Here is a 25313-nt window from a genome sequence, read left to right on the forward strand (position 1 = left end):
AGATGTACACAAATAATATAATCCTAGGGATGACAGAAGGGAGAATAGTGATGATAGAGTAGCTGCACCCTCAGCAATCTTCTCATTACACTTATGTTATTATCGCCTCTTGTTATTTGAGAAGTTTCTGAAGTCTGTGTGTAATAAAAGAGGGGACTAAGAAACAATGTCCAAAATAAGACTCAGGGTGGGAGTATAAATAGAAAGAAGTCATCACCACTGGAACATTTTTTCTCTGTTAAGTTTAGCTTTGGACATGAGGCTTTTAGGAAGTGACACATCACTTTTCCATATCCCTTATGGTAGTCCTTATATTCAAAAAAGGTGTGCAAACAGTCACATGGTGGTCATGACGGTGGATTTGTCCATTTTAAACATCTATAAAAGCAAGCTGACCTGTTTCTAATTATTACAATCAACCCACCCCAAATTAGGTTGAGAGTGTTGATGGGAAAACGGCACAGGGATTTCTTAGGAATTTGTAGTCCAATTATTATATTAGTGATGGAGTGAAAAAGATGTTGCTTCTTTTTTATGTCCACCTTTGCCTAAAAAGCCTCCTAACACATCCAAACAAGGCGTGTAAACTTTGAGATTAATCTGGTCATGAACATTAAATAAAGTGGGTTAATTTTATTTTTTAGCCGCCTGCCGTCTTGTTGAGATGCCAAAGTGAAAATTTGATTTGTGCTCATGCCAGAGCCAGGGTAGCAGTTCAGACACTAATAGCAACACCAGAGCCAACAAACCTAAACACACACATACTGCATATATATATGAACACTACAGTCATGTGAGAGTTTGCTCTGTAATCATGTTTCAGCTGTTTACAATGATACTGACTTGTAAATGGTTTCTAAATGGATGAGATCAAAATAATTAGGAAAGCACATAATTGCTGCTTTGCTCTGTGGATTTATGTGTTTAGTCACATGATGAGGTTTGAAGGTATTACAGTTCACTTCTGATCTCCTGATAGAGTGGGAAAAAAATATGTCACCATGTGCTTGCCACTATGGATGTGTGAAGCCGAGTGTCTTTAAAATAGAGAGGACACTTTTAGTCAAGAAGGCTTTTCCACATACATTGCAGCAGCAATCATCCACCATTTGGAAATTTAACTCAGTACCAAAAAGATCTGTATCACTGTGCATGTATTACATATAAATAAGTATCCCCTTGTAGCCAAATAGAGTGGGAGAGTCCCAGAGCCTTTAGTTTCACCACAAATTAACACATATTAGAGGAAGGTTTCAAGCTAGGCTAATGTAAAATTTAAAGAACACAAGTGAAAATATTCCTCTTGTATGTATGTGATGAAAAAAGACAAAGTATGAGCCACGATGATTATAACTGATTAAGTGAAAACTGTTTTTAGGTGCCCCTGCAATAGATTGGTAACCTGTCCAGGGTGTATCCTGTCACTCCCTCTTTCAAGTACAAAGATCAGCACTAAAATACATTTTCTGGTAGAAGAATTAATTAACATTGGGAATAATTAAGGAATTCCTTATGTAAGTAAGATCCTAGAAAAGGTTTGGTATTAACAATACACTTACAGGCCTAAAACAGAATAGAAAGACAGTGGGGAAAGCAATTAACCAAGTCTAAAATAATAATAGTAATAGTAATAGCAATAATAATACTTATAATGATAGTAACAAGTATGTAATATATGTAATGTTATGTAATGTAATGTTAACACTAGACTGTTTATAAATTCACATATAAATTCTTTGACACAAAACAAAAAAGAAGGATTTTCTGTTTTATATGACAGATCCCAGGAACAACATCTAAGATCTCTGTTAAGAAGAGAGCAGAGCTAGGAACAGCTAAGAGGCTGCACAGGACCCTCAAGCTCCCAGGCCTCTGGTAGAGGACATGATCTTGAAGGATTGACCGCCAGCAGGGGCGAGAGGGGATTTTTGTTGTTGTTGTTGTTGTTTTTACTATTAACAGCCTATTATGACAGAATAACTCCCAGTCAGTGTCCCAATGTGACAAAAACTGAGAACTCCTTCTCTTCAAACATAATTTAAATACTGATAATATGGTGCAAAAGTTGGCTTAACTTTCTAAAAGAAAATGTCTGACTATTAACAATATAGTAATTATTTGTTATTTTAAGACATTTTAAAAACAACACTGAAATGTTTCGAATCACATGGTCCACTTTAATCATTTTCACATTGGAATGACAAATGTGCAAAGACAAAAGAGCATTGATGAGTAAGCAGAACAGACACTGTACAAAAAAAGCAAAAGAATTAAATGCTCAAAGTGTGTAAGTAAGTTGTTGTGAAACAAAACAACAGCCCATACATGGGTTTACCAACAGCATATACCATTCATCAGCTCCTTCAAGTTTGAAGTCTTACTTTAGCGCAGTCAATCTTAAAGAGATTTCTTTTCTGGCTAAAGTGAGGTTAAGGCCAAACTGAACATAAACTCTAGTAGTACTACTAAACAAAGTATACCACAGAAATACAGTGGCTCACGTGGAAATTGAATTACATGGTGAATTACTTGTGCACCATTTAACTCTAGAATAAATGATTAAAGTAAATGATTGTCAGTTTAACACGAAACATTGCGAATGTTTAATTTACCGTTAAAAAGAAAAACAAACTGACAGGGCATAATGGGAACTCAAGATATTGCCTGATACGACCAATATTAGATGAGTTATGAGCAACTATGTACATTTTCCATACTAAATTTACACAGAAGAAATTAACTAGTAGTGTAATGTATTAAATACATATTCTGATTATTTGATTTATTTTTACCTAGTATTTCATTAGCAAACACTTAAAATTTTACTTACTATTGTTATACTATTTGGCTTCAGCAACAGTTCTCATCTTACAACCATATTATTATTTCACTCCTTGATATTTGTTTTTTAAATCTCATCCTACTATGGTATAATAACTTCACATCAGCTTCCTGTCATGGTGATCAGAGGAACGCCCAGAGCGCTGGTGTCGTACCTCAAGGTGCTTGCTCTGGACACGTTCAAAATGCTGGAGCAGCTCACTGTAATCCACCTGAGTGTGAGAGGCACGTCTGGAAGCCACGTGCTGTTTAGAGTCCATATACTTGGATTCATCTACAGTCCTCATGAGTTCTGGATTGGGAACACAACTCAAGCGGTGGGAGAGCAGTTGAAAGGCCTGGCTCTGGGGCAGCAGCATCAGCAGACCGTACAGTGCCTTTATCAGGTATGGGTTGTTCTCCACATCGAGGAGCTGCAGACGCAAGTATGTAAAAATGGGGCTTTCTATAAGCTGTACAAGCTTGTCGACCTCCATCAGGAAGTCAACTGTAACCTCGAGATTTCCAAACTTTTGGATCAAATCATAGGCATGCTTGTAGTTCTGCGTGAGGAAACAAAGTGAAACGGTCGCCACAGGGTTGTGGCACCAGGAACGATACAGGCAGCAAAACAAAGCACAGCTCTCCTGAGTGCGCAGGTCTTTCAGCTGGTTGCGCAACTCAAAGAGCTCAGCTGAGGTGAGCAGGATAGTGTTGAGTGTCTGAACCATGGTGGATGCAAATTTAAGGTCCTCCTCCTTCAACAGGATGTCAGCCATGGAGTGGAAGATGTTCTCTGCATGAAGCAACAGACACAACTGTCTGATGATGAAAGCTCCTCTGTTCTCCAAAAGCTTTCTCTCCAGACTGAAACGCTTGAGCAGGTTGATCATGAACTTGTAAAAATAAGAGTTCATACTGGGAGTGGAGGGGGATGAGTCCACCCCCTTGGATCCTGTGCTGGACTGCTGTGCAGGCTTCACATCCTCTGGCACCTTGAGCACCACCTTATTGTCAGTGTTGTCACAGGACAAATTTTGGTCTGTTTGGCCAGCAGGGGATGATGCTATCTCAGCTAAGACCTCCAGATCTTTCAGTATGACCTCATCGGACTCATCGGACAGAGTTTTCAGGAGCATGGGAAAGAGACTGTCTGTGTGGCGGAACATTTTGCGTGGTGTCTTGATGTAGAGGTGATAAAGCCATTTAAGCACAGCTATGCGGGTCATCATGCCAGTGGAGCAGTCGTGAAGGTGGCGGTCCAACACCTGAACAATGCCATCCAGGTCCAGAGTTACCTGAGGCCTATCAGCACTTGGTGGAGTGAAGAAACTGATATTACTGAAACCAACAGACTCCTGAGATGCATTCAGCATATCATTGCTGTCTGTCTCTGTTTTGGGCTTGTCATTTTCCTTGGATGGTGACCCTGTGCTTTCACGCCTTTCCTCCTCCTCTTCCTCATCATCCTCAGGAGTGACCAGTTTCATTAGACTGTAATTACAAGCACTAGCAGCCTCTTTAGTATTCTTCTTTCTGTCATCATAGGAAAGGCAAGGGAGCACTGCAGTCAGGATGCCAGAAGAGTACGGAAGCATCACTCTGCCCGCAAGCTGGATGAACTCCCTCATCCATGTCATAGCTGTCAGCTGGATCAGATCATTTGTTAATTTGGTCTCATCTGCAGCCTGGCAGTGGATAACCAATATGTTGGCCATCTCAGCAAACTTCACAGTAGAGGGAATCTTCTTAATCTCCTTTAGAAACTCTCCAAGCACCACCTCGCAGGTCTTTCTAATCTCTTTGCTATTGTCCCCCATGATCTGGAAGAGCCCATCCAAGATCTCAGGGAGATAGTCTAACAGGTGGATGTCTGGCACAGACTCCAGAACATGAATCCAAGAAATTATAAACTGCCTGGCATACTGATTGTTGGAGTAGATTCTCTCTCTCAACAGTGGAACAAATGCCACTAAGTCAAAACTGTTGCTTTCGGTGACAATGTCTTTCAGTAGTCTATCCAGGAGTTCAGATCCACTTTTTACATTTGGGTCAGGATCTGCTGCAAGTTTGCTGAGACCATCAAAAAGCAGGTTGAAGTGGGGCAGCACAGCTCCCCTGGCCACTTTGACTATGTTATAGAGGGCCTCACAGGCGTAGTAGCGCAAGCGGCTGTCTGAGTCATTGAAACACGTGAGTACAGGCTCAATGAGCTCCTTCAGATACAGACCCGACTCTTTTCCGAGGGCGATGGAGCAAGCTGCCAGTCCAATGAGACCACCTTTCCGGCTGTGCGGGTGTTGAGAGAGGGCAAACTCCGAGGCTAAAATCTGGATCACATGTCTGATTTGAGTGGCGTTGTTCTGAGCCACAAACTCCCGCACCAGCTTCTCGATCTCTAGAGCTGCGACTTTCCTCTTTTCGTACAGTTTATCATTCAGAGCCCTGACGATGTTGGGCGTCAACGGCGAAAAGTCTTTCTCCGTGTTCATTTTCGCAGCTGCGTTGGTCCCGGATCCGGTCTGCTCAAATCTGCGTCGATATGCGAGGAAACGTATTGCATTTAATTAATTTGATGAAGAGATAGTCAGCTGCTTCTGCTTTCATTTGCTAAACCAGGAAGCTTTCTAATACAACGCAGCTGACCGGTTACATCCACCGGAAATACGTCACAGTTGCAACATTTATTTGGGTCCCGCTTTGTGTGTATCGTTACCTCAGATTAGCTTGATTAGTTACGTGTTCAGCCAATGAGCGTTTTCGTTTTCTTTGCTAGCTAACGACTTCGCACGTTGGATTTTAAGCATACTTTCTTTGAGCTGTTTGTGTCGTAGCCACAATCAGCAGCCATGGCGAGCCGCCGCTCTTTTCACTCGCAGCTCTCGTCCATCATGGAGACGATGGCCAGGTCTGCTTTGAGCCAGGTCTGCAAACTTGTGGACGAAGACTCGGCTGAGCTGCGGCAGGAGCTGTCTCGGCTCCTGTTTGCAAATTCAGCCCTGGCAGAGAAAGTAAACAGCCTGGAGTGCAAGCTGACTATAGTGAGAAGCGACGCCCCTAGTTTGTGCAAAAGTTATCGCAATGTGGGTGTGCAAACTGTGTGCTTCAGAGACGAGGATGCTGCTGGTAGCTGAATTTATTCGCAAAAGCAAATCTGATTTCGTGATCGCCATCACTTTTGTATTTTGTTGTGTGTTTATTTCATGCTTTTATTGTTTGACTTTTCTTTAGTGCCTGGGCCTCCCACCATAGAGGGGATCTTTGGAAAAGATTGGTGCATGAATCTATGGAAAGACAGAGACCCGTACAGTCTGCAGAGATACACAGACTCACCACAGTCCCCTGATAAGGTGAGAGCAAGTTAGACTCGGGTATGACGTATTTGCTGTCTTTATGCCTATGAGCATTTTATAACAGAGTTTCCAGACGGACAGAATATAGAAATGGTTTAATATAGAATACTGATTACCAGGGTACACACATTCTGCTTATGCACATTGAAAAGCAGACCTTATTTTAAATGTGATTAATAATAAAATGTAAACAAAGTAATGCCAAACAATTCATTTGGAATAATATGGAATATTTATGATATTAAAAAAAATCAAAACACATGCACATTTCCCACAGCATCTTTCTGTTTTGCTTTTATATCAAAATTTGCTGCTGATCATTTCATCATTAGTTACAACTGACAAACCATTACTGTTACAAAACATTGCTGTATTAAACTACAATTTAGGATCGGATGTTTCTGTTTTGTAGTCTGTGACAGCACTATCTGACCAAATAACTGTGACTGAGATCAAAGAGGAACACTACGAGGGGGATGCTGTCAGTAGCTGCCAGCAGGAAATGCTCAGCACAGAAGGTAAGTGAGGGAAGAAGAACTTAGCCAGGGGAATATACCCTGCAGATGTAGCAGCTTTAGTAGCTTTTTCAGTGTTTGAATTTTTGCTTTTGTGCAGCAGAACATGACGACAGCATGGCTGAGGAATCAGAGCAACTTTCTATTGGTTACACGTTCGATGGTAGCACTTGCAGTCTGTCTTTTGATCAAGATGGGGAACAGGTATCGTTGGGTGGTATTGAAGAACCATCTGTGCAGGTGGTATCCATCAATGATACAGAAGAAGCTTTCAGCACTCATATCATTCCAATCGAAGAGGATGACAACGATGATGATGATGTTCAGTTTGTTCAGGAAAGTCAGCAGGAACCAGCAGTAAACACTACTGAAGTTGGGCCCAGCCATGACGAGCAGCAAACAATGCCAGTAGACAGTACAGAAAAAGACTCTGCTGTGGATAAAGAGTCTCACGATGACTTTAATGTGCGCAACACAGAAACTTCCAGAAATCAAAACAGAGAGAGATTTACTTGTCAAATATGTAACAGGACATTCTTTCACAAGGGCACTCTAACACACCACATGAAGTCACACAAGTCAAACTTTTGCAGCATCTGTAAGCAACACTTCCCGCACAGGAACAAGTTAAACTCACACAGCTGCCTGCCTCCAGTTCCATCTCACAGAATCAGTAAGTCGTGCGAGTTGTGCGGGAAGAGCTTTGCCAACCCATCGGCTCTGAGGATTCACTACGTTGTCCACACAGGTGAGAAACCCCACAGGTGCAGCTTATGTGGGAAAGGGTTTACCCAGAAAGGCAATCTGAAGTGTCATCTGCGCATCCATACGGGCGAGAGACCGTTCCGCTGTGTTAAATGTGGGAAATCCTTCACGCAGAAGGTGAACCTCAACCATCATTTAATGGCACATATAAATCGAGAGGTTGTAGGCGAGAGGCCCATACCTAGGAGACACGTGAAGAACATGATAGCAGCAATCCAGTAACAAACTGAAGTAACTTATCAACTTTGACACCTCTTCTATGGTTTTAAAACTTTAGCAAAAGGATAGTTAATGTTATGTCTGTAATAAATTGTAGTCTGTAGTGTTGTGCTTAAAAACTCTTGTATGGAAGAAAAATATTTTAGTAGTTTGGTGTTTTGACTTTACAAATAAAATGCAAATGTTTACATTATGATATAATTTCTTACATTTTTTTACTTTTTAAAGTTGCTTTTTTTGTTCAAAACTCACAAATTTGTCAGTTTTAGTAACAAGGTTTATAACGATGAACATGCATGTGAGTACAAAGGGGAGGAGTTTCAGGAACAGATTTTTCTTTGGTAAATATAATTCACTGAGCTGGGTCAGCGTAGACTGTTCAGGGCAATTATTACAGGAACATTTGTAAATCTCAGTTTGGACATTAAGACAGTTCGACACAATATAAATATTTATTTCAAACAGTAACACTACTTAATCTTAAAACTTTTTGAAATTCATTCAAATATTATATGACAAACAAGCATTTTTTTTTAAATATCAATAACATTTTTTTCAAAGAAACAATGTATGTTGCCTAAAAATAAGTCTAGGCATATGTGGAATATAAAACATGACACAAACTGATTTAATCTACTTCTATTTTGATGTGAAGAGGTAGTTTGAAGGTTTATGCTACACATGTGCAAATCATGGAGAACCTGCCTAAAGTAATTATTTTGCCGCCAGCTGGGGCAAGCCTTTTGTGGTCTGAAACATGAGGTATTTAAACATGTTACACGTGCATGGATGAGAAGCCAGTGAAGCTTTTTTTTTGTTTTTGTTTTTTCATCATAGATCAGAAGTTCTCTCTCATTTTTGATAATTTCCTTGTTAAGCGTGATGTGAAATGTCTTGGGGACTCCAACCAGTCAAACTGAATCCCATCAGTCTAATGGCTCATTTAAAAAAGGACACGTATTTCCCATACTGTTGTTGGCTGTTGCTGAATTTGCATTTGTAACAAAGCTAAAAGCAATGGTAACCACATGGGCATTAAAGTTGGTTTTGTAATAGAACAAGTATTTCAAATCTTTATAATGTTTTTAAACCACGTTGAGGGTTATATGGACATGTTGGCAGATGATGAGCAACTGTGGGTGATACTGAGAGCACTTCTGTCAAAAGCTTCTGGTTTGACCGACAAATTGAAACACTGGTGGTGATTTAAACCATACTTGTACGCGTAACATTTCCCACAATCCACACAGCTATAAGGCTTTACACCCGTGTGTGTCCGGATATGTATATTCAAAGAACTTTTCTGAGAAAAACTTTTTCCACAGTCTGGACAGCTGTACGGCTTTTCACCCGAGTGCACACGTTGGTGCAGTTTCAGGTACGTCTTCTGTGCAAACCTCTTTCCGCACACTGGGCAGCTGAAGGGCTTCTCGCCTGAGTGTCGCCTAATGTGGACTTTCAGGCTGCTTAAATAGTTGAATATTTTTCCACAAAATAAACACTCAAACTGTTTGGTTGGCTTCACCGGTTTTTCCTGAAGGTTGAGTTCTTTGGTTGCGTTCATGTGAATACTGTTCGTATAGTCTGAGTATTCTGTGGCAACTGAAGGAGGATTTGTGTTGTCAATCAGAGCACCCATCGCCGCATCGTCTATTAATTTGTCCATAATTGTCGGCTGTGCGCGTTGCTGTATTTCACTGTCAGTCGTCATAGAGAAGTTGTTCAATTCCCCCGAGTGAAGTTGGAGATCATCAACAGATCTTTGAAGCATGCTGTCCTCTTCAAACATCCCAACAACTGTTAAAAAGAGAGCCACTGTAAACCAATACACACACACAGGACAGGATTGACTTGCGTTTGGTGTCTTTTTAATATGCACTTACTTTTTCTGTTGTCTGTGAGCCTCCTCTGCTGTCCAATGGGATAATCATCATACATCTCCTCCTTGACAAAAATCAGATCAGGTTCTCTTTCCATCATATTGATTGCCTACCAACAAGAAATGACAAGTAGCTATGAACACAGCAATCATTCAGCTAGTTTGCTGCTTGTTACAAATACAAAAGTTAAACCCAGACTGCAACTGATTCACCAACCGCAGCTCCCATGCTGGTTGTAGCGGCAGTTTCCACTGGTTCTCTTCTTTGAGAGGGCAGCTTCTCTTCTCTCCACAAGTCCATGCACCAGTCCTTCCCAAAAACTCCATCAATGGCTGGAGCAGGTTGGTGCTGTTCTGGAAGAAGAGAAACATGCAACATTGGGACTTGCTGGAGAATGATGATCACCAGTATGCAGAGCAGAATCTCAGAAGAGATTATATGCAATAAAGCTATTCGGTCCACTGTAATTCTAGCCCCATACTATAAATATCATGCAGGATGTGGAAGCCCCCTGGTATGTACCAGTCTGCACCGATTTCTTACCTGCAGGGTGCCGATCCCGGCGACTGACGCTGTTGTTGACATGTTCGGGGTACGTCTGTGCCTCCCTCGCTGCTCTCAGCTGGACCTCCAAAGAGTAGCACCTCTTCTTCAGCGCCTCGTTCTCCGTCTTGTGCAGGGATATCTCGGTGTGAAGGACGGAGGAGCACTCATCAGCCAGGTTGCCTATTTCAACCAGAGCCGCCTTTGTTAGCTTATCCAGAATAACGGCCAGCTGCGTCCTAAAACTGCGGTTTGTGGTGTCGCACATCATTTCGTCAGCGAGGCTCAGTATTTGGAAATATTGAAACGATTCTCAGCGTAGGAACGCAGCTCCTTTAATCAAATATGAAATGTACAGCTGTGCCGCAAGGAATTGTGGGAACACGCTTTCTTCGCCCCCACCCCCAAGCTGCTGAAGACAACACAGTGGAAAATTCAACGCAACATTAGAATATGTTTTCTGCCTGCACAGATGTTTTATCTCCCTATTATAACAATATATGTGGAAATAAAGACATCGCTTTAAAATCACACCTTATTGCCAACCTCTCCACCACACTGTCCGTGCAATTCACAGCCCTGCGATGGCAAGGAACCACTGTGAATTTACATACAACGAGCAAAGTATAAATGTATCTTTTTATTTTATTCTCACCGCGTCTGTACTTATTTAGAATATACACAGTAATGTTGAGCGCCCTCTCTCGGTCACTGTTAAAATCTGCAACACAACTTTGTTGCCAGCATGATAAGTATCGGTGTGACTTTCAGCAAAATGAGTATCACTATGAAGAACATTCATTCATTCATTTTGTGAATGTTAGTTAATAGTAGAAATTGGGATGATAATAGTTTCATTGATATGGCTTTTTAAATCACTCTATTAGAATCATATCCCTCTAGTGGTAACAATGAAGTACTTTAAAATCCTTAATTCAGAATTTTTTAAACTTAAGAATATTTTCTGTTAAATATGATTGTTTTGTGAATGGGTGATATAGATGGCACAGTGGTCCACTGGATAGCAATGTTCTTCCTGTGCTTCTCTGGTCTCCGAGTACTCTGGCTTCCTCCCACCATCCAGAGACATGCATGGGTGACCTTAATGGTCATAGTTTTGAATGTGTGCATGAACAGGTTTCTAGCCCCTTTTTAACCTTGCAAAAGAGTGTCAACCTGTCAAGGGAGTGCCCTTAACAGGTTGACAAACTGAAGTTAAATAATCTGTGGATAAAAAAAAATATTGATATGTGTACGATAGTTCCATTCATCAATTTTCTTAACCTCTTGTCCAGCCAAGGGTCATAGAGGCCTCTATTCCAGCTAAGACTGGACAATAGGTGTGGACAGCTCACAAGTCCATCACAGTAAGAGATACCAGAAAGGCAGTCAGTCACCACAGACTCACATCCGTGCCTTATATGCACAACTTTGAACTGTGGGATGAAGGCAGAGCACCTGGGAACCATCCAAGTACAGGGAGAACAGGTAAACTCCACAGGGAAAGGCCCCAGCTATCCAGGAACCTTCTTACTCTGAGTCAACATTGCTAACCATTTCTTCACTGCATATAGTTATTATATAGCATACACACTGTATATATCTGTATAGCTAATTTAATTAACTAATATAAACATCACATTAAGCCCACAATCTCAGATATGGGATAAGGTATGGACAAGTCACAAGGTTGTTGTGGGTCTGAACCATCTCAAGTAATGCCAGCCCAAGGAAAATGCTGTCAAATGCTTTACTTGTGTTTCCCTGACTTAAAAATGTAAATATGCAACTGTGTAACTTAGAGTAAACTTTTTAAAAAACAAAACACACACACACACACACACACACACACACACAGTAAATGCATCCAAAATAGTAAACCATTTGAAAAGCAAGCATCAAAAACTCAACTCTGGAACAAATATAACTTTATTTTCCAGAACAAAAACTACAGATGTTACATATGATTGATGTCTTAAGAGGTTCCATTTACAAATGTCCCACTAAATGTTGGTGCACTGGAGTCACTACCATATACATTCGAAGTAGGATCAAGATGTACTGCGAGGTGTTTTTTCAGATTGCAGTTCTTTGTAAAGCCTTTGCCACATTTGATACAAACAAAGGGTTTTTCTCCAGTGTGTGTACGCTGATGCATATCGAGTGTGCATTTCTGAATAAAGCCCTTTCCACAAACAGGACAACGATACGGCTTCTCCCCAGTGTGCGTACGCTGATGTGTATACAGGTGTCCTTTTTGTGCGTATCGCTTTCCGCATAGTGTGCATCTGAACGGCTTCTCCCCAGTATGGCTTCTCTGGTGTATTTCAAGCTGACTAAAGCATCTGAAGCTCTTGCCACACTGCAAGCAGCCAAACCTCTTAGTGGTTGAGTTCCTCAAGTTATGAAGCTTCATATTTCTGAGCACACTTAAGCTTTGGGAGGTTATATTTTGAGCCAAGCTTTTCCCAACTTCTAGGGTTGTGTCGGCAGGTGTAAGCTGTGGGTTCCAGTGCGTTTCCCCCCTCACTGTTTCACTGAGAGATGGCAGGGAGCTTAGAGGCACAAAGCTATCAGTAAACAGTGGCTGCTGGTGGTCTGCAATGTGTTTGGGACGCTGCATCACATTTGGAGCCTTCTGGGTGTCTGTGACTGTTTCTCTTCCTGTTGAAAGTAGACGTAAAAGTTAAAATTCAGATTTTCTTTTTGTAGAAATGACCTTGATGATAGAAGGTTTAACAGTTATGACAATTTAGTACAACTATGATGAGCAGAAAAGTCAAATCCAGCATGGTTACTGAAAGTCCTCGTGAATTTCACATACAGCTGTGCAATCCGACATAATAAGCAAATTTATAGTCACTGTTTTCAGCTGTCCTGTCTTGTTGAGTGTTTCCATTGTCCACCTCACATGGCTCCTCTTTCACCACTACCAGTTCCGGGTGCTCTTTGGGTTGGTTTGGAAGCTGATAAGACAGGGGGGAAAGGGCATTGGTTATAAATATCAGCCACAGAGTAATCAGCTATGATAACAAGAAATAAATGGCTGGTTATTGCAGACTTACTTCTGTTGCAGCATACTCTTCACCTTGATGCAAACTGCCAGTCTCAGAAGAAAAACTTTCCCAGGGGCTTTCACTAGGATGCAAAATACTGAGATTAAACACACCAAGCAAGGAGAACACAGCAATCAGCTACGTTCCATAATATACATACAAAGCAACATACCTACCTTTTAATTTCAAGTCTTGTCCTTTCAGTCTCCAGTACTCCGTTTTCTAAACCGTCCCTTCCAACTAAGCTGACTTCTGTCGCATCCTGCCTGCCCCCCTGTGCCATATAAAGCAGCTTCTCCATCAGCTGTAGTTTCTCTGTAAGCGAGGCGATTTCGTTGCGCCCGCGAGTTATCTCGATCTTGAGCATCTTTGACTCGATTTCGACCAGTTTGCTTATTTCCATTACAGCTGTTTTGGATAACGCATCCATGATGGAGACGAGCTGTGTCTGGAAAGAGAAGACTGTCGACATGATTTCTGTTTGTTTTGTTTTGGCTTTCCCGTCACGGTCCAGTAGTTTCACGCGAACGACCTGACGCTGTCACGGGGTCTTAATGGCCACAGCAAAAATGTTGTTGAAATGTAATGCAGGAGAAAAGCTGCATGTGCATGCCTTCGAGGTGCGCGTGAGTGTCGCTCCAAAACTCGAGTGGGGCTGAAGTGGGTTCAGTGTTTCCATCTGTCGGCTGGGAGGAAACATCGCAATTACACACAAAACTTTAAAATTAGCGCTAATGTTGACAAAGAGTCCTGCTTTGACATCAGGGATGATTGTTGATCTGTAAAAGTTACCACAGCGATTTGCTCATTGCAACCTACGTTTACTTTTTAACGCCTTTGACGTCGTGGTTGTTGTTCGGGACTACGCTAACCAGAATGCAGCACGTTATCAATCGGAATGTGATTGGTGGGTGAAAACTCGCTTCAGGAAGCAGTGTGGTGAATTACATTTGCCCATTTGCCAACTGAAAATCCTCACGATAATCTGCCTCACAGATTCCAACTACAAGGTAAATGAATGTCACTATGAGGGAACTTGTAGAGGTAAAGGTTGCCCTGCGAGGCTGGTTGGTTTAAGATGCGATGCTTTGTTGCTCTTGCGTTAATGGCTTTCTTTTTATTTTCTTTTTTTTGAGTGGTCTAATCACAAGACAAGCCAATTAAGTTTGGTCAAAGTAGTGCAAAAATAACAGCTTCACAACAGTGTAAAATTAAAAATAAATTAAATTAAACGACTGAGTAAATCACATTTACAGAGATAGCATGATGACTTGCAAAACTGTTTGGTAACTGACTTCCTTATATGTTGTTCACTTTTCTTCTCTCTTACTTTGTCAGTCCTTCTCACAGAGTGTAGTCATGGCTGGAAGGAGAGTCCTGGTCTTCCCCTCATCAGCAGAGCTCGGTCCAGTCCTGGCCCAGCTGGTGACTTCACGGGCTGAGAAGGCCATCGGCTCTCTTGGCAGGTTCACTCTGGGACTCTCTGGAGGAAGCCTTGTGTCCATGCTTAGCAAAGAGCTGCTTGCCCTGTCAGAGCTGGACTGCAGCAAGTGGTTGGTCGGCTTCTGCGACGAGCGCCTGGTTTCCTTTGACGATCCAGAGAGCACCTACGGGCTATACAAGGTTTCTTTGAATTGGTGTTTGTGTTAACATAAATGTATGTTGCTCTGTTACAGTTGGATAAACTGCAGACCTTTTCATCTTTTTGCAGAGTCAGTTATTTTCCAAGATCAACATCCCCGAAAGTGGGATCTTGACGATCGACTGTTCTCTGCCAGTGAACGAGTGCGCTGAGGATTACACGCGTAAACTGAAAGAGGTACACAGCAATCACAGGCTTTTAGATTTTAGTGTCTGCAGAATTTTTACATCATTATTTTCGCTGTTAAAACACACAGGTCTTCCCAGATGATGACTTCCCTGTGTTTGACCTATTGCTGTTGGGAATGGGGCCTGATGGACACACCTGTTCTCTTTTCCCAGACCACCCTCTTCTGGAGGTGAGGGGCTCTTATTCTAACAGTGGTCTTCTACAATAGATCTATGTTGAATTATTATGAAAAAGAATGAGTGCAGATACAAAATTACAGCTTTTTTAGAAAGGAATCATTTATAGTTCATTCAAAATATGTTTTATTTTGTAACACACAAAAAAAAACAATGTTCCATGCTCTTAAAATGCATTTTGGGCATTCTTCAAATCTAAATATTATCTCTCTGTTATTTTGTATAAAAGGCATGTCAAGCACATTTGACTGAACTCTGGCACAGTATTTGTGGAAAAATGCCTGAGTTTGCTTTTGGATGTGGTTTCCTAATTAGCTACTCTAAGAAAACAATGTCTTCTCCCTGCAGTTTTCCAGTCACTCTCTCGACAATGCATGGATAATCACTGGGTTTTATGACAGCACAGTTTGGATTTTATGGTCTTCATAGTTATCCTTGTTAGAAGTCTGAAAAAGATCTGTCTCATGTTACATTAACCAGTTTCCCAGACATTTATTAAGCTTCGTGTTCAGCTCAAGTGGAGAAAAAAAAAGCTTTTTAGCTTAATCCATGTCTGAGAAACTGAGCCTTCATATTTGCTAGTTTAAAATTATACGCTTTTGGTTCTCATATTGTCACTTTTGGTGCAATGATTAATTATTGCCTTTGGGTGCACCCCATATTCAGGAAACCAAGAAGATTGTGGCTCCTATCAGCGACTCTCCCAAACCACCGCCACAGCGTGTAACTATGACTTTTCCAGTGGTGAACTCTGCACGCTGTGTGGCTTTTATATCAACAGGAGGAAGCAAAGCACCCGTTTTGAAGGTAACACTTAGGGGCGTTTGCTGAACATTCACATCTCAAATTCTGAATCTTAACACCCTACTATTTCCATAACGCAATAAATAAACTTTGACACTGATGAGACAAAAATGAGACGCACCAAGAAACAAGGGTAATTTGGTCAGGTCATGTGACTCAATATTTATAGTTGAAAGGAGGACTGGGGCCAGAAGAAACACTGATGGGACTAAATAAGCCAAAGATGTGACTTTGAGCAGAAATCATTGCATTTATTCATTTATTATATTTTTATACAGTGATCTAAAACTAGATGTGAAAACTAGATTTTTCAAAACATCTGAAACAACTTTTGCAAACTTTAAAACTAACAAATTAAATAAAAATATAGAGGCAAGTTTTTAGTATTTGTTAGTTTAGTAAAAATTTAATTACAACTTGTTGACGAGGCTCTGATTATCATGTTTATTCAGATTATTTTAAGGATTGTATATTGTTGGGCGTTTGTCAACAAAAACACACAACTGTTTGAAAACATCCAAACGCCCAACAATATACAATCCTTAAAATAATAATTTAAAAAGTTAACCTTAAACTAATAAAAACTAAACTAAAATATTTTCAAAGAATAAAAAATGAACAGAAATAGAAAAAAATCTGAAAATTAACTGAAACTGAATTTAAAAACAAAAAGTCAAAATGAAATAAAAAAAAAACTAATTAGAAAACACTAAACTGTAATAACCTCATGCTTTATAGTTTTGTGTTTGTGCTATTGTAACACATTAATTTCTCTCTTTTTATTTGCAGGAAGTGTTGGAGGATGGAGAAGCTTCACCGTTTCCAGCAGCACGAGTTGTCCCAACTAAGGGCGAGCTGTTCTGGCTTGTCGATGAACCAGCAGCTGCCTCTTTAACTATCCAGGTAGAGAGGCTAGGCTCAGGAGCCAAGCTGTAGATCTGCCTGACTAATAAATGCAGGAACCTCAATGAAGAGTCTGGAAAATAGGGCAGGACATTCCTCAATCAGTGAAATGTTTGTTTGTGTGCGCACATGTGGGTGTGTGTGTGGGTGTGTGTGTGTGTCTGTTTTTTTGGGGGTGGCGTAACTGTGGGGTAGTGTCAAGGTACCTTTATTAAACTTTAAGCTCTGCTTCATGTTTTTTTTGCTCATGATTCATGTGTGTAACAGTGCATGTTCAGACACTAGAAACTCCATTCAGTTGTTCAGCAGTATATTCAACTGTGGTGTGGTGAACATTGCAATTGGTATACAGAATATAATTTTGATTAAAAGACACACAGGTTAACTTACGTATTTAAAAATATATTTTTCTTCTTTTTCTTTTTTTTAAAGAAAAATCCATTCATTCGAATTGGGCATTTGCCCTCGGTGTTTCCTGTGCTGCAGGGCCTGTATTAGTCCACCCCCTTTACCATCCAAACAGATCCCACCCCTTTAGAGATTAACCTCGCACTGCTTTTACATCAGGGACTGTAGCACAGACTTTCCCTATCTGTGATGACGGCAGAAAGTCAAGAGACATTTCTCTATAGCCCCCGACGAGCCACAGTCCACTTATAAATCATCATTATTCTATTCCATAATTTGCTATCGCGATGCCCAGGCTCGCTGGCCTCAACGACGCCCTGCTCCTCCTGCTCCTGTCCTGCTGCAGTCCTGTCCGGGGATATTTTGCGGAGGAGCGCTGGAACCCCGAATCTTCACTCCTCGCACCCCGGGTTCTTCTTGCCCTCATTTGCAGAAACTCCGAGCACTCATTGCCGTATTTCCTGGGTACTATTGAGCGCCTCAACTACCCGAAGGACCGTATGGCACTGTGGTAAGTTGTTACTGGGAAATGTTAGATGTTGCAGGCTGTTAGGTAGTAAAAAGTGAAAGTAATTCTTGTTTTTGCCACAGGTTTCTTACAGAAAAATAAGTACCGAAGGATACTTTTCTGATCGATTAGATCGATTAGCGGGAAAGGGAAAGAAAAGGGGTGGACCCGCAGAGATTGTCGGGGGTAACAAAATGGCTTTGGAAATAAGCGAAGTGTTGCGCAGAGATCATTCCGTCTTAGAAAAAACAGCAAAAGACAATGTGAAAAACTCAAGCATAATACAAGAACGAACAAATGCATGAGTACAAACCAAGAATATAAAAAGAAATAGGCAAAATTTTGCAGTCAGGGTAGGGGACAAAAGTGAGCACATCTGCTCATCAGGACAGTTGTGCGTCGTATTGATCTGTATACGTGGATGGGAGTGAACGACGGCTTTGACCACGAGGGGAGCTATGTGTTGTGTGCGATCTAAGATACAAGCTCTGACACAGTGCTCCACAAGCATACCGATGCCTGATACATTAACAATAAACGCAAAACAAGTGTCTGCCATGTGCAACTGAGATTGGATTAGCACCATGAAAATGACCTGACCCATGTAGTCTGTTAGTAAGAGGCACCTTCGGTCGCGAAATTTTACATCTCAGGAGAAAGAAGCCAAGTGAGGTCAAACCAGCACATTATAGCTATCAAATCCCATCACCTCAGGGTTCAAAGTTTCACGTTTTTCTTTTAATTTATAACATATCTTCATCTTTAAGCTTATTTCAGTCTTCATGTACCAAAGCCTACATCTTCTCCTCTTCCTGACTGGAAGTTAAACAGAGGTATGCATCTGGCAAGACAAGTCCCTGTTTGTGAAGTGTTTTTCTGACATTATTATGTGTTAAACAAATCACCTAATAGACAATTTACTGATTACATTACAATGAAGTGCTAAGTAAGAAAAAACGATATGGTGCAGTTTGATTATTAAGCTTCTCCTAGGTAAAGGCCAACCTTAGATAATGACTCTCCGTGATAAATGATTATGGAGGCTTAAACTCAGTTCTCTCATGCAGTCTTGATGGTTCATTAAACATGTTTATGTAGACCACATTTTAGACCTAACATGTTTGCACCATCTCCAGAAATTATGACTTCCCAAGCTCCTTAGTCATCTGTCAGTCAAGTAAGTGAAGGAAAGCTATTTTCACCCTATACTTAATCAACATGCTTGAACAGCCCACCTGCACTTGTATCCTCAAGCAGTTTGAATGACTACCTGGTGGGCTCGGAAAGGCGTGGCCTTCATTCGCTATCTTGATGAGCAAGTTTCACCTTGTGCAGGAGTAAGAGTGTCTTAAATTCCTTTTTTTGTTTGGTAGTTTGTGAAGTCTTGTGTAAATATGTTGGCGGTAAGGACAGTGTTGTTTGACACACATTAAATTACATCTGGAAAAACCAAACAACTGTGTGATCTTATAAACACTATACGCTGCACACATTTTGCAGCTGTAATTGAAATCTTTGGTGTCTTATGCCAGTATTCCTACACCGCTACAGAAATAATAGCTGATATGGAAGTGGCACACCGCTCCTAAATGTATGTTTACAATGAAAAAGTGACATAGGTCTAAACAGTGTTCTTTAATAAGCACTTATTTTATCTGAGCACAAGAGGGAAATGGGAAAGACCGACAGCTGGAGTGACTGAAAAGTGTTTTAGCAAGGAGCTGCAGTGTTTACACAAATCCATGGGGAATTTCCAGTGCAAACCCAGGGCCAGAATACAAGCACAGCTGGCTGTAGAGCAGGTGTCTGGGAACAGCAAATCATGTTGGCCTACATGGCCAAGAAATGAATCCTGCGGGTATTGGGTTATTCTGGAGTATCATTTCTAGGCTTTTCATCCTCGTGTAGAATTAGATCAAACATGCAGGCAGTCTAACTTGGGTTCATTTGCCTCACGCATAGCCTAAGTCACTTTAAACAATTTCCTTCTCTGTCTGTTGCAAACAGAGGTTTCACTTCTGTAAAGTAGTTTCCGTACTGTTATCGTTTTTTCACATTTCCTTTATACATAACTTGTCGATGCTGACCTAAAGTTTTTTGTTTTGTTTTTTTGTGTTTTTATTGCTGCGTGTTTTTCTGAAGCTGGTGTCCGTTACATTTGTGTCACTTCCCGCAGCTTGTACATAATGCATTTACAAAAAGTGAACACAGGGCTATTGTTATTTGAACCTTGGTTTTGTCTTTCACTCATGCCTCAACTAGAACTCAGTTTGGCACCGCTGGCTACAGTCAACCACTGTTGCAAATTTCTTCTCGTTGTTACAGTTTTCCTCCTTTTATCTAGGTTCTTGATGAATGCACTTAATTCTGATAATTTACATTTTTTTCTGCATTGACAGGGTAGCAACTGATCATAATGAGGACAACACCACAGCCATTCTGCATGACTGGCTTGTAAAAGTACAGAAGCTCTACCATTATGTAGAGTGGAGGCCAAAAGAGGAGCCCAGGTTTGTTATTTTAAAGATGGAATTGCATAGTGTTCAAATAGCTCACAGGAAATTGAGTCAGACATCACATGAAATCAGTTTAATTAATACTGAAATATTTTGTGTAGAAATTATGAAGATGAGGAAGGTCCAAAAGACTGGACAGATCCTCGTTATGAGCATGTTATGAAGCTTCGGCAAGCAGCGCTGGAGTCTGCTCGTGAGATGTGGGCAGACTATTTTATGGTAGGTAAATAAAACTACTCTTTACAGTTACAAAAGGAAGCAGAATTACACTCAAAATGTTGATTATAAACACTGGGCCTCACTATTTTTAACATTCAGTAATAAAAGCCAAAGAAAAAGTACAGAATTGGGCCCAAAATGCCACCACAACTGTAATTTAAGAGGGAGACAGACTGTTAAAACTTTACCCAGTTATGTCTCTTTCTTATGGTTAAAGTTCATCTTTCAGTCTAGTTCATCTGGACACTTAAATCTTAAATGCACATTTCTATTTGTATTCACCAGCCTGGCCCACATTGTCTTGTTTCAGCAGGGTATAATTTTGAAGTGAAGTCTATCCAAAATTGCAATAATTTTGTGCTTTTAATCTTACATCTAAACTTTCTTTCTTAAAAACAGAATTGTAGTATATATACTGCTGGTCAGAGATCACTCAGTTTTAGTTACCCCATTTATCCTTCGGGAGCTGTTCAGCGTTTCTTCTCAAGAGTTTTGTGTACAGTGTGTTATTCATACACTAGCCGTTTTTCTTATGCTCCTTGTGCAGCTGGCAGATTGTGACAACCTCCTCACCAATTCAAATGTGCTCCGGGGGCTGATGAAACAGAACAAGACTATCATTGCTCCGATGCTTGACTCTCGTGCAGCCTACTCAAATTTTTGGTGTGGAATGACTTCTCAGGTACTGTCATTATCACTGAGAAAACCCCTTTGTGTATGTCAGAAAGTTTCAATAATCTCTGTAATAAACAGCCTAACAACTCTCATTCTCCAGGGTTATTATAAGAGGACGCCTGCCTACATACCCCTTAGGAAGCAGATACGAAAGGGCTGTTTTGCCGTTCCTATGGTACACTCCACGTTCCTAATAGACCTCAGGAAAGAGGCCTCCAGGCAGCTAGCCTTTCACCCACCACACCCAGAATACAGCTGGGCATTTGATGACATTATTGTGTTTGCTTACTCTGCTAAGATGGCAGGTAATTTGATATAATCCAACTTAAAGTCTACTTATTTTTATCATAAATAATGTAGCTTCAGATTAAGTTTTCCTATTCTGTGTTCGCTACAGAGGTTCAAATGTTTGTATGTAACAAGGAGACATATGGATACTTCCCTGTGCCACTACGTTCCCACAATACTTTGCAAGATGAAGTGGACAGCTTCTTACACACTGTGTTAGAAGTTAATGGTGAGTGGCTGAGAGCTTTACTTTTGCAACCCCCTCACTCTTTTCCACTGGCTTATTTAAGTCCTAATTCTACTCTCTTCTGCTTCATCTAATGGTAACTTTCAGCATGAGTTTCTAAATATCATTTATACCATTTCTGCATCCATCTTCCCTCTGACTGTGTAGTGCGAAATGCCCCAGTGATGCCATCCAAATACATAAGTGTTCCTAGAAAACAACCTGACAAAATGGGCTTTGATGAGGTAAGGAGTGATGTGAAGATGGAATCTGCAAAAATGGCCAACTTTCTGTTTCTGCGCTGAAATTCTCTGCCTGCTGTTGAAATCTATAATTACATTGATTGGTTCCCCTGTTTACCTTTGTGTAGGTGTTCATGATAAACTTGCAGAGGCGGACTGACCGCAGAGAACGTATGCTGAGGGCACTGCATGAGCAGGAGATTGCTTGTAAAGTTGTTAATGCCGTGGATGGAAAGTAAGTGATGCTTTCCACTTATTTACTAATTAGTAACTACCACTGACTGGCCCATCTTTATTGTCATTTCGTCACATTTCTACTTCTCTCTATTTCAGAGCAATGAACGTCAGTGAAATTCATGCTTTGGGTATCCATATGCTTCCTGGATACAGTGACCCTTATCATGGTCGTCCACTAACAAAGGGAGAGCTGGGATGCTTTCTTTCCCACTATAACATCTGGAAAGAGGTAAACCCCTGAAGCCAAGAATTTGAATATTTCCAAACCAGACGGATGTGTGACTTAAAGATTTCTCTGGCCTTAGATTGTGGAACGAAGTCTCCACGCATCTTTAGTAATCGAAGATGACCTGCGCTTTGAGGTGTTCTTCAAACGTCGCTTGATGAACTTAATGAGTGAGGTGGACCGTGAAGGTCTGGATTGGGATCTCATGTATGTTTTTACTTCCTTTATAATATTTTTTGTCATTCCCACAGAGTTTACAAATTCTTATCAACTTGTCTTTCTGTGTTTTGTTTTGTTTTATCTTCTTTTAGTTATATTGGTCGAAAGAGAATGCAAGTGGCTCACCCGGAGAAAGCAGTGCCAAATATACACAACTTGGTGGAGGCAGACTATTCATATTGGACACTAGGATATATGATATCATTACAGGGTGCCCAGAAGCTTTTAAAAGCAGAACCATTAAAGAGGATTTTGCCAGTGGATGAGTTTCTTCCTCTCATGTACAATAAACACCCTGTGTAAGTCTTAACACCAGCAAACATAAGACCACACACACACACACATAATATATCATTCCTTTCAAAGATTTATAGGTAGTCTTAAGAGTGCAAAAGTTCAACATTTCAGATTTATCTTAAAATGTATTCAGTTTGTATTTCCTCAACGGTCAAAAGTCTCTCAACTTATTCCATATCAGTGCTGGCTCCTAGATTTGAACCTTGACACAGTTATATTTTGTACATCTGGGCACAATCTGAATTCAATTTATGACACAGAGACTTGAGTCACCTTTTAGAGATATTTTAAGGAACAGTCATAGAAGTAAAATACACCAGATCTCATCTGATGAGAACTAAAACGGAATCCGTGTTAAGACATAAAAAAAAAATACTAAGAAACCTAACACTAAACACTAGAAACAACATTTCTAAAGAGTTTTTCAGTGCACTGCGTTTCTATTCAGGAGTCTTATCTTTCTTTCTTGACCTTTCCTACTCTCCAGATCTGATTATATGGAACAGTTTGAAACCAGGGACCTGCTGGCATTTTCTGCAGAGCCTCTCCTTGTGTATCCAACTCACTATACGGGCGACCCAGGATACGTCAGTGACACTGAGACCTCCACTGTGTGGGACAATGAAAAAATCCGCACAGACTGGGACAGAGCACGCTCAGGAAAAAGTCATGAGCAGGCTGAGATCAGCACAGAGGCCCAGAACTCAGATGTGCTCCAGTCTCCTTTGGACAGTACAGCACGGGATGAGCTATGAGAGGAAGTCACTAAGAGCCTTGGAAAAATAAAAAAAAGTCCATAAAACGCACCACATTAGTTTTGTAATCATGTTTAATCTTTGATCACTTTGATTTTGCATCAGATCAGATGTGGTATCAAAGAATATAGAGAAGTTTAAATTATCAGAAGTGAAAAGTTAAAAAGGGATCATGCATGTCATGTTTTCTGCTGTCGTCAGCTTGTGGTTTTTACTTTATAAAGGCACTAGACTTGCCATTTGGAATGGCATTTGCAGTTCCCACCTACTCTCTGTCATACAGAAATAATGTATACTGGTAAAGAACAAAACTGGACTGCTGCATTTCAGTGGTGCTAATTTGAGATTAGACTGTGTTTTGTAGCCTTGAGAAATTAATGAATTTGGCTACAACAACAACAAATCTGAACCACAGAGCAAAATAAAGACGTCTTAAATCAACCTATGCAAAACCTATAAACTTTTGGCATTTTGAATCTTTTTGTTTGTTTTTGTTCAATTTTATAACAGTGCTTTTTTATAATGTTTTTAGTTGGTCATTGGACGGTACACTAGAACCCTGTGGCAAATTTCTATCAAAGTGACAAAATTCAGAACCAAATAATTTAATTTGCAGAAATACTGAGGCAGATTTACCACCAGTACCGTTTGTTGCTGTTTTGTTTAAAATTTTCTTTTGTTTTGTGCTGTTTTTTTGTTTGTTTGTTTTACTCTTGTAGTTCCACAAACCACATCTTGATACAAGTAGACGTGAGACAAGCCACCAAACACACTGGTGTTTCAACTTGCCCACATCCAAATGCACATCAGCCACTTTATTACCTCTCTCCCACAGATGCGGTGCTGGTACCTGTGCAAGTTCTGCTTTAGTTTTTGTTTTGTTTTTAGAAAGAGCCTATATTTATGTAGCAGACTTTGAAGTATTTTCCATGTCCATAAAGTTATGGCGCAGTGACTCACCACTGTGGGCTGCATCTATAAATTACCTGCGAAATTTTTGTGGTTGCCCTTCTTTTTGCCACTGATTGTTCTGATTTTGGGCCCATTAGTTTTGTGGCGTTGTGAATGCATTTGTCTTTTTTGGCAGAAATGATATGAAACAGGTTCTGGATTAAGCACCAGCGCTGCATCGGTGGAAAAGAGCTGTATTGCTGTTCCATCTCAGATCAGTTCAGTGTGAATGTTGAGCATTTTGATTGTGGTAGACTTTATGAATTGTCATTACATAAGATAAGTGTAGATCATCATATTTCTCACAGTATATTTATTGTGTCATGGTTTCCCTCATCACATACACAGATCTCTGATGAAGCCAGTTTCTGTTGAGTCCTGATGGGAGTTATTCACTCACTAAGGTGCACAAAAATGTTAGTGGTGCTTGTACCGACAAAAAATAAAATATTTTCTTTTTAACAGGTTCAACTTCTGTCATTATATGCTTACTGTTCTGTTGGACTAACCATTTTTTTAATTAATGTTGACTGTCCAAATACAAATTTTGACGTCTGTATATTGTGACTGTGAAGTCATTCACACATTGTAGACTGTGACCTGAATGCAGATTTTGCCTTCACCATTTCATTCATCATTGTCACTGAAAAACACAGAGTACCCAAGCTGCTGATTACATGT

At 40.5% G+C, this 25313-nt stretch overlaps 6 protein-coding genes across 8 annotated transcripts; 3 read left to right on the top strand and 3 right to left on the bottom strand.

Annotated features, from left to right (window-relative positions):
* Positions 1-2160: 2160 nt before the first annotated feature.
* On the bottom strand, positions 2161-5630 carry vac14 (vac14 homolog (S. cerevisiae)). Its single transcript, XM_006791308.3, has one exon. The coding sequence runs from the start codon at positions 5310-5312 to the stop codon at positions 2940-2942; it is 2373 nt and encodes a 790-aa protein (XP_006791371.2). The 5' UTR covers positions 5313-5630; the 3' UTR covers positions 2161-2939.
* Positions 5072-7922, top strand: LOC102791134 (uncharacterized). Of its 2 annotated transcripts, none has more exons than XM_035907987.2 (4): positions 5072-5946; positions 6052-6170; positions 6586-6691; positions 6789-7922. In XM_035907987.2, the coding sequence occupies exons 1-4, from the start codon at positions 5670-5672 to the stop codon at positions 7673-7675; spliced, it is 1389 nt and encodes a 462-aa protein (XP_035763880.2). In that variant the 5' UTR covers positions 5072-5669; the 3' UTR covers positions 7676-7922. The 2 variants fall into 2 exon arrangements, with proteins under 2 accessions (XP_035763880.2, XP_006791370.2); XM_006791307.3 differs by having other exon boundaries at positions 6792-7920.
* Positions 7923-8110: 188 nt separating this feature from the next.
* Positions 8111-10468, bottom strand: LOC102790849 (uncharacterized). Its single transcript, XM_006791306.3, has 4 exons — positions 10096-10468; positions 9769-9905; positions 9556-9661; positions 8111-9469 (listed from the first exon to the last, which is right to left on the bottom strand). Exons 1-4 carry the CDS (start codon positions 10364-10366, stop codon positions 8775-8777), a joined length of 1209 nt encoding a protein of 402 aa, XP_006791369.1. The 5' UTR covers positions 10367-10468; the 3' UTR covers positions 8111-8774.
* Positions 10469-12035: 1567 nt separating this feature from the next.
* LOC102790564 (uncharacterized) lies at positions 12036-13795 on the bottom strand. Its single transcript, XM_006810195.3, has 4 exons — positions 13328-13795; positions 13161-13233; positions 12959-13061; positions 12036-12759 (listed from the first exon to the last, which is right to left on the bottom strand). The coding sequence occupies exons 1-4, from the start codon at positions 13621-13623 to the stop codon at positions 12071-12073; spliced, it is 1161 nt and encodes a 386-aa protein (XP_006810258.2). The 5' UTR covers positions 13624-13795; the 3' UTR covers positions 12036-12070.
* A 127-nt stretch (positions 13796-13922) lies between these two features.
* Positions 13923-17098, top strand: pgls (6-phosphogluconolactonase). Of its 2 annotated transcripts, none has more exons than XM_006810194.3 (6): positions 13923-14161; positions 14502-14774; positions 14863-14970; positions 15050-15151; positions 15825-15965; positions 16752-17098. In XM_006810194.3, the coding sequence occupies exons 2-6, from the start codon at positions 14511-14513 to the stop codon at positions 16896-16898; spliced, it is 762 nt and encodes a 253-aa protein (XP_006810257.2). In that variant the 5' UTR covers positions 13923-14161; positions 14502-14510; the 3' UTR covers positions 16899-17098. The 2 variants fall into 2 exon arrangements, with proteins under 2 accessions (XP_006810257.2, XP_006810256.2); XM_006810193.3 differs by having other exon boundaries at positions 13967-14161; positions 14490-14774.
* Positions 17099-17295: 197 nt separating this feature from the next.
* On the top strand, positions 17296-25171 carry colgalt1a (collagen beta(1-O)galactosyltransferase 1a). The gene is made up of 12 exons (XM_006810192.3): positions 17296-17784; positions 20181-20291; positions 20399-20516; positions 21064-21198; positions 21292-21496; positions 21589-21708; positions 21874-21950; positions 22076-22182; positions 22281-22413; positions 22490-22617; positions 22722-22928; positions 23414-25171. The coding sequence occupies exons 1-12, from the start codon at positions 17561-17563 to the stop codon at positions 23679-23681; spliced, it is 1833 nt and encodes a 610-aa protein (XP_006810255.2). The 5' UTR covers positions 17296-17560; the 3' UTR covers positions 23682-25171.
* The last annotated feature ends 142 nt before the right edge of the window (positions 25172-25313 follow it).

This window comes from Neolamprologus brichardi, chromosome 4, assembly GCF_056152115.1.
Source record: "Neolamprologus brichardi isolate AB-2024 chromosome 4, ASM5615211v1, whole genome shotgun sequence".
Taxonomy (NCBI): domain Eukaryota; kingdom Metazoa; phylum Chordata; class Actinopteri; order Cichliformes; family Cichlidae; genus Neolamprologus; species Neolamprologus brichardi.

What these genes read in the sequence shown, in the direction of transcription:
- vac14 (XM_006791308.3), bottom strand. Translation starts at nt 5,312, where the DNA reads ATGAACACGGAGAAAGACTTTTCGCCGTTGACGCCCAACATCGTCAGG.
- LOC102791134 (XM_035907987.2), top strand. Translation starts at nt 5,670, where the DNA reads ATGGCGAGCCGCCGCTCTTTTCACTCGCAGCTCTCGTCCATCATGGAG. An exon ending in CAGAGACGAGGATGCTGCTG is followed by an intron (nt 5,947 to 6,051) that starts GTAGCTGAATTT and finishes ACTTTTCTTTAG; the next exon opens with TGCCTGGGCCTCCCACCATA. An exon ending in GGAAATGCTCAGCACAGAAG is followed by an intron (nt 6,692 to 6,788) that starts GTAAGTGAGGGA and finishes GCTTTTGTGCAG; the next exon opens with CAGAACATGACGACAGCATG.
- LOC102790849 (XM_006791306.3), bottom strand. Translation starts at nt 10,366, where the DNA reads ATGATGTGCGACACCACAAACCGCAGTTTTAGGACGCAGCTGGCCGTT. An exon ending in CAACCAGCATGGGAGCTGCG is followed by an intron (nt 9,662 to 9,768) that starts GTTGGTGAATCA and finishes TCTTGTTGGTAG; the next exon opens with GCAATCAATATGATGGAAAG. An exon ending in GCTCACAGACAACAGAAAAA is followed by an intron (nt 9,470 to 9,555) that starts GTAAGTGCATAT and finishes TCTTTTTAACAG; the next exon opens with TTGTTGGGATGTTTGAAGAG.
- LOC102790564 (XM_006810195.3), bottom strand. Translation starts at nt 13,623, where the DNA reads ATGTCGACAGTCTTCTCTTTCCAGACACAGCTCGTCTCCATCATGGAT. An exon ending in AAGAGTATGCTGCAACAGAA is followed by an intron (nt 13,062 to 13,160) that starts GTAAGTCTGCAA and finishes CTGTCTTATCAG; the next exon opens with CTTCCAAACCAACCCAAAGA. An exon ending in AGACAGGACAGCTGAAAACA is followed by an intron (nt 12,760 to 12,958) that starts GTGACTATAAAT and finishes TACTTTCAACAG; the next exon opens with GAAGAGAAACAGTCACAGAC.
- pgls (XM_006810194.3), top strand. Translation starts at nt 14,511, where the DNA reads ATGGCTGGAAGGAGAGTCCTGGTCTTCCCCTCATCAGCAGAGCTCGGT. An exon ending in ACACGCGTAAACTGAAAGAG is followed by an intron (nt 14,971 to 15,049) that starts GTACACAGCAAT and finishes TAAAACACACAG; the next exon opens with GTCTTCCCAGATGATGACTT. An exon ending in GCAAAGCACCCGTTTTGAAG is followed by an intron (nt 15,966 to 16,751) that starts GTAACACTTAGG and finishes TTTTATTTGCAG; the next exon opens with GAAGTGTTGGAGGATGGAGA.
- colgalt1a (XM_006810192.3), top strand. Translation starts at nt 17,561, where the DNA reads ATGCCCAGGCTCGCTGGCCTCAACGACGCCCTGCTCCTCCTGCTCCTG. An exon ending in TTACTCTGCTAAGATGGCAG is followed by an intron (nt 21,497 to 21,588) that starts GTAATTTGATAT and finishes TGTTCGCTACAG; the next exon opens with AGGTTCAAATGTTTGTATGT. An exon ending in CACTGTGTTAGAAGTTAATG is followed by an intron (nt 21,709 to 21,873) that starts GTGAGTGGCTGA and finishes CTGACTGTGTAG; the next exon opens with TGCGAAATGCCCCAGTGATG.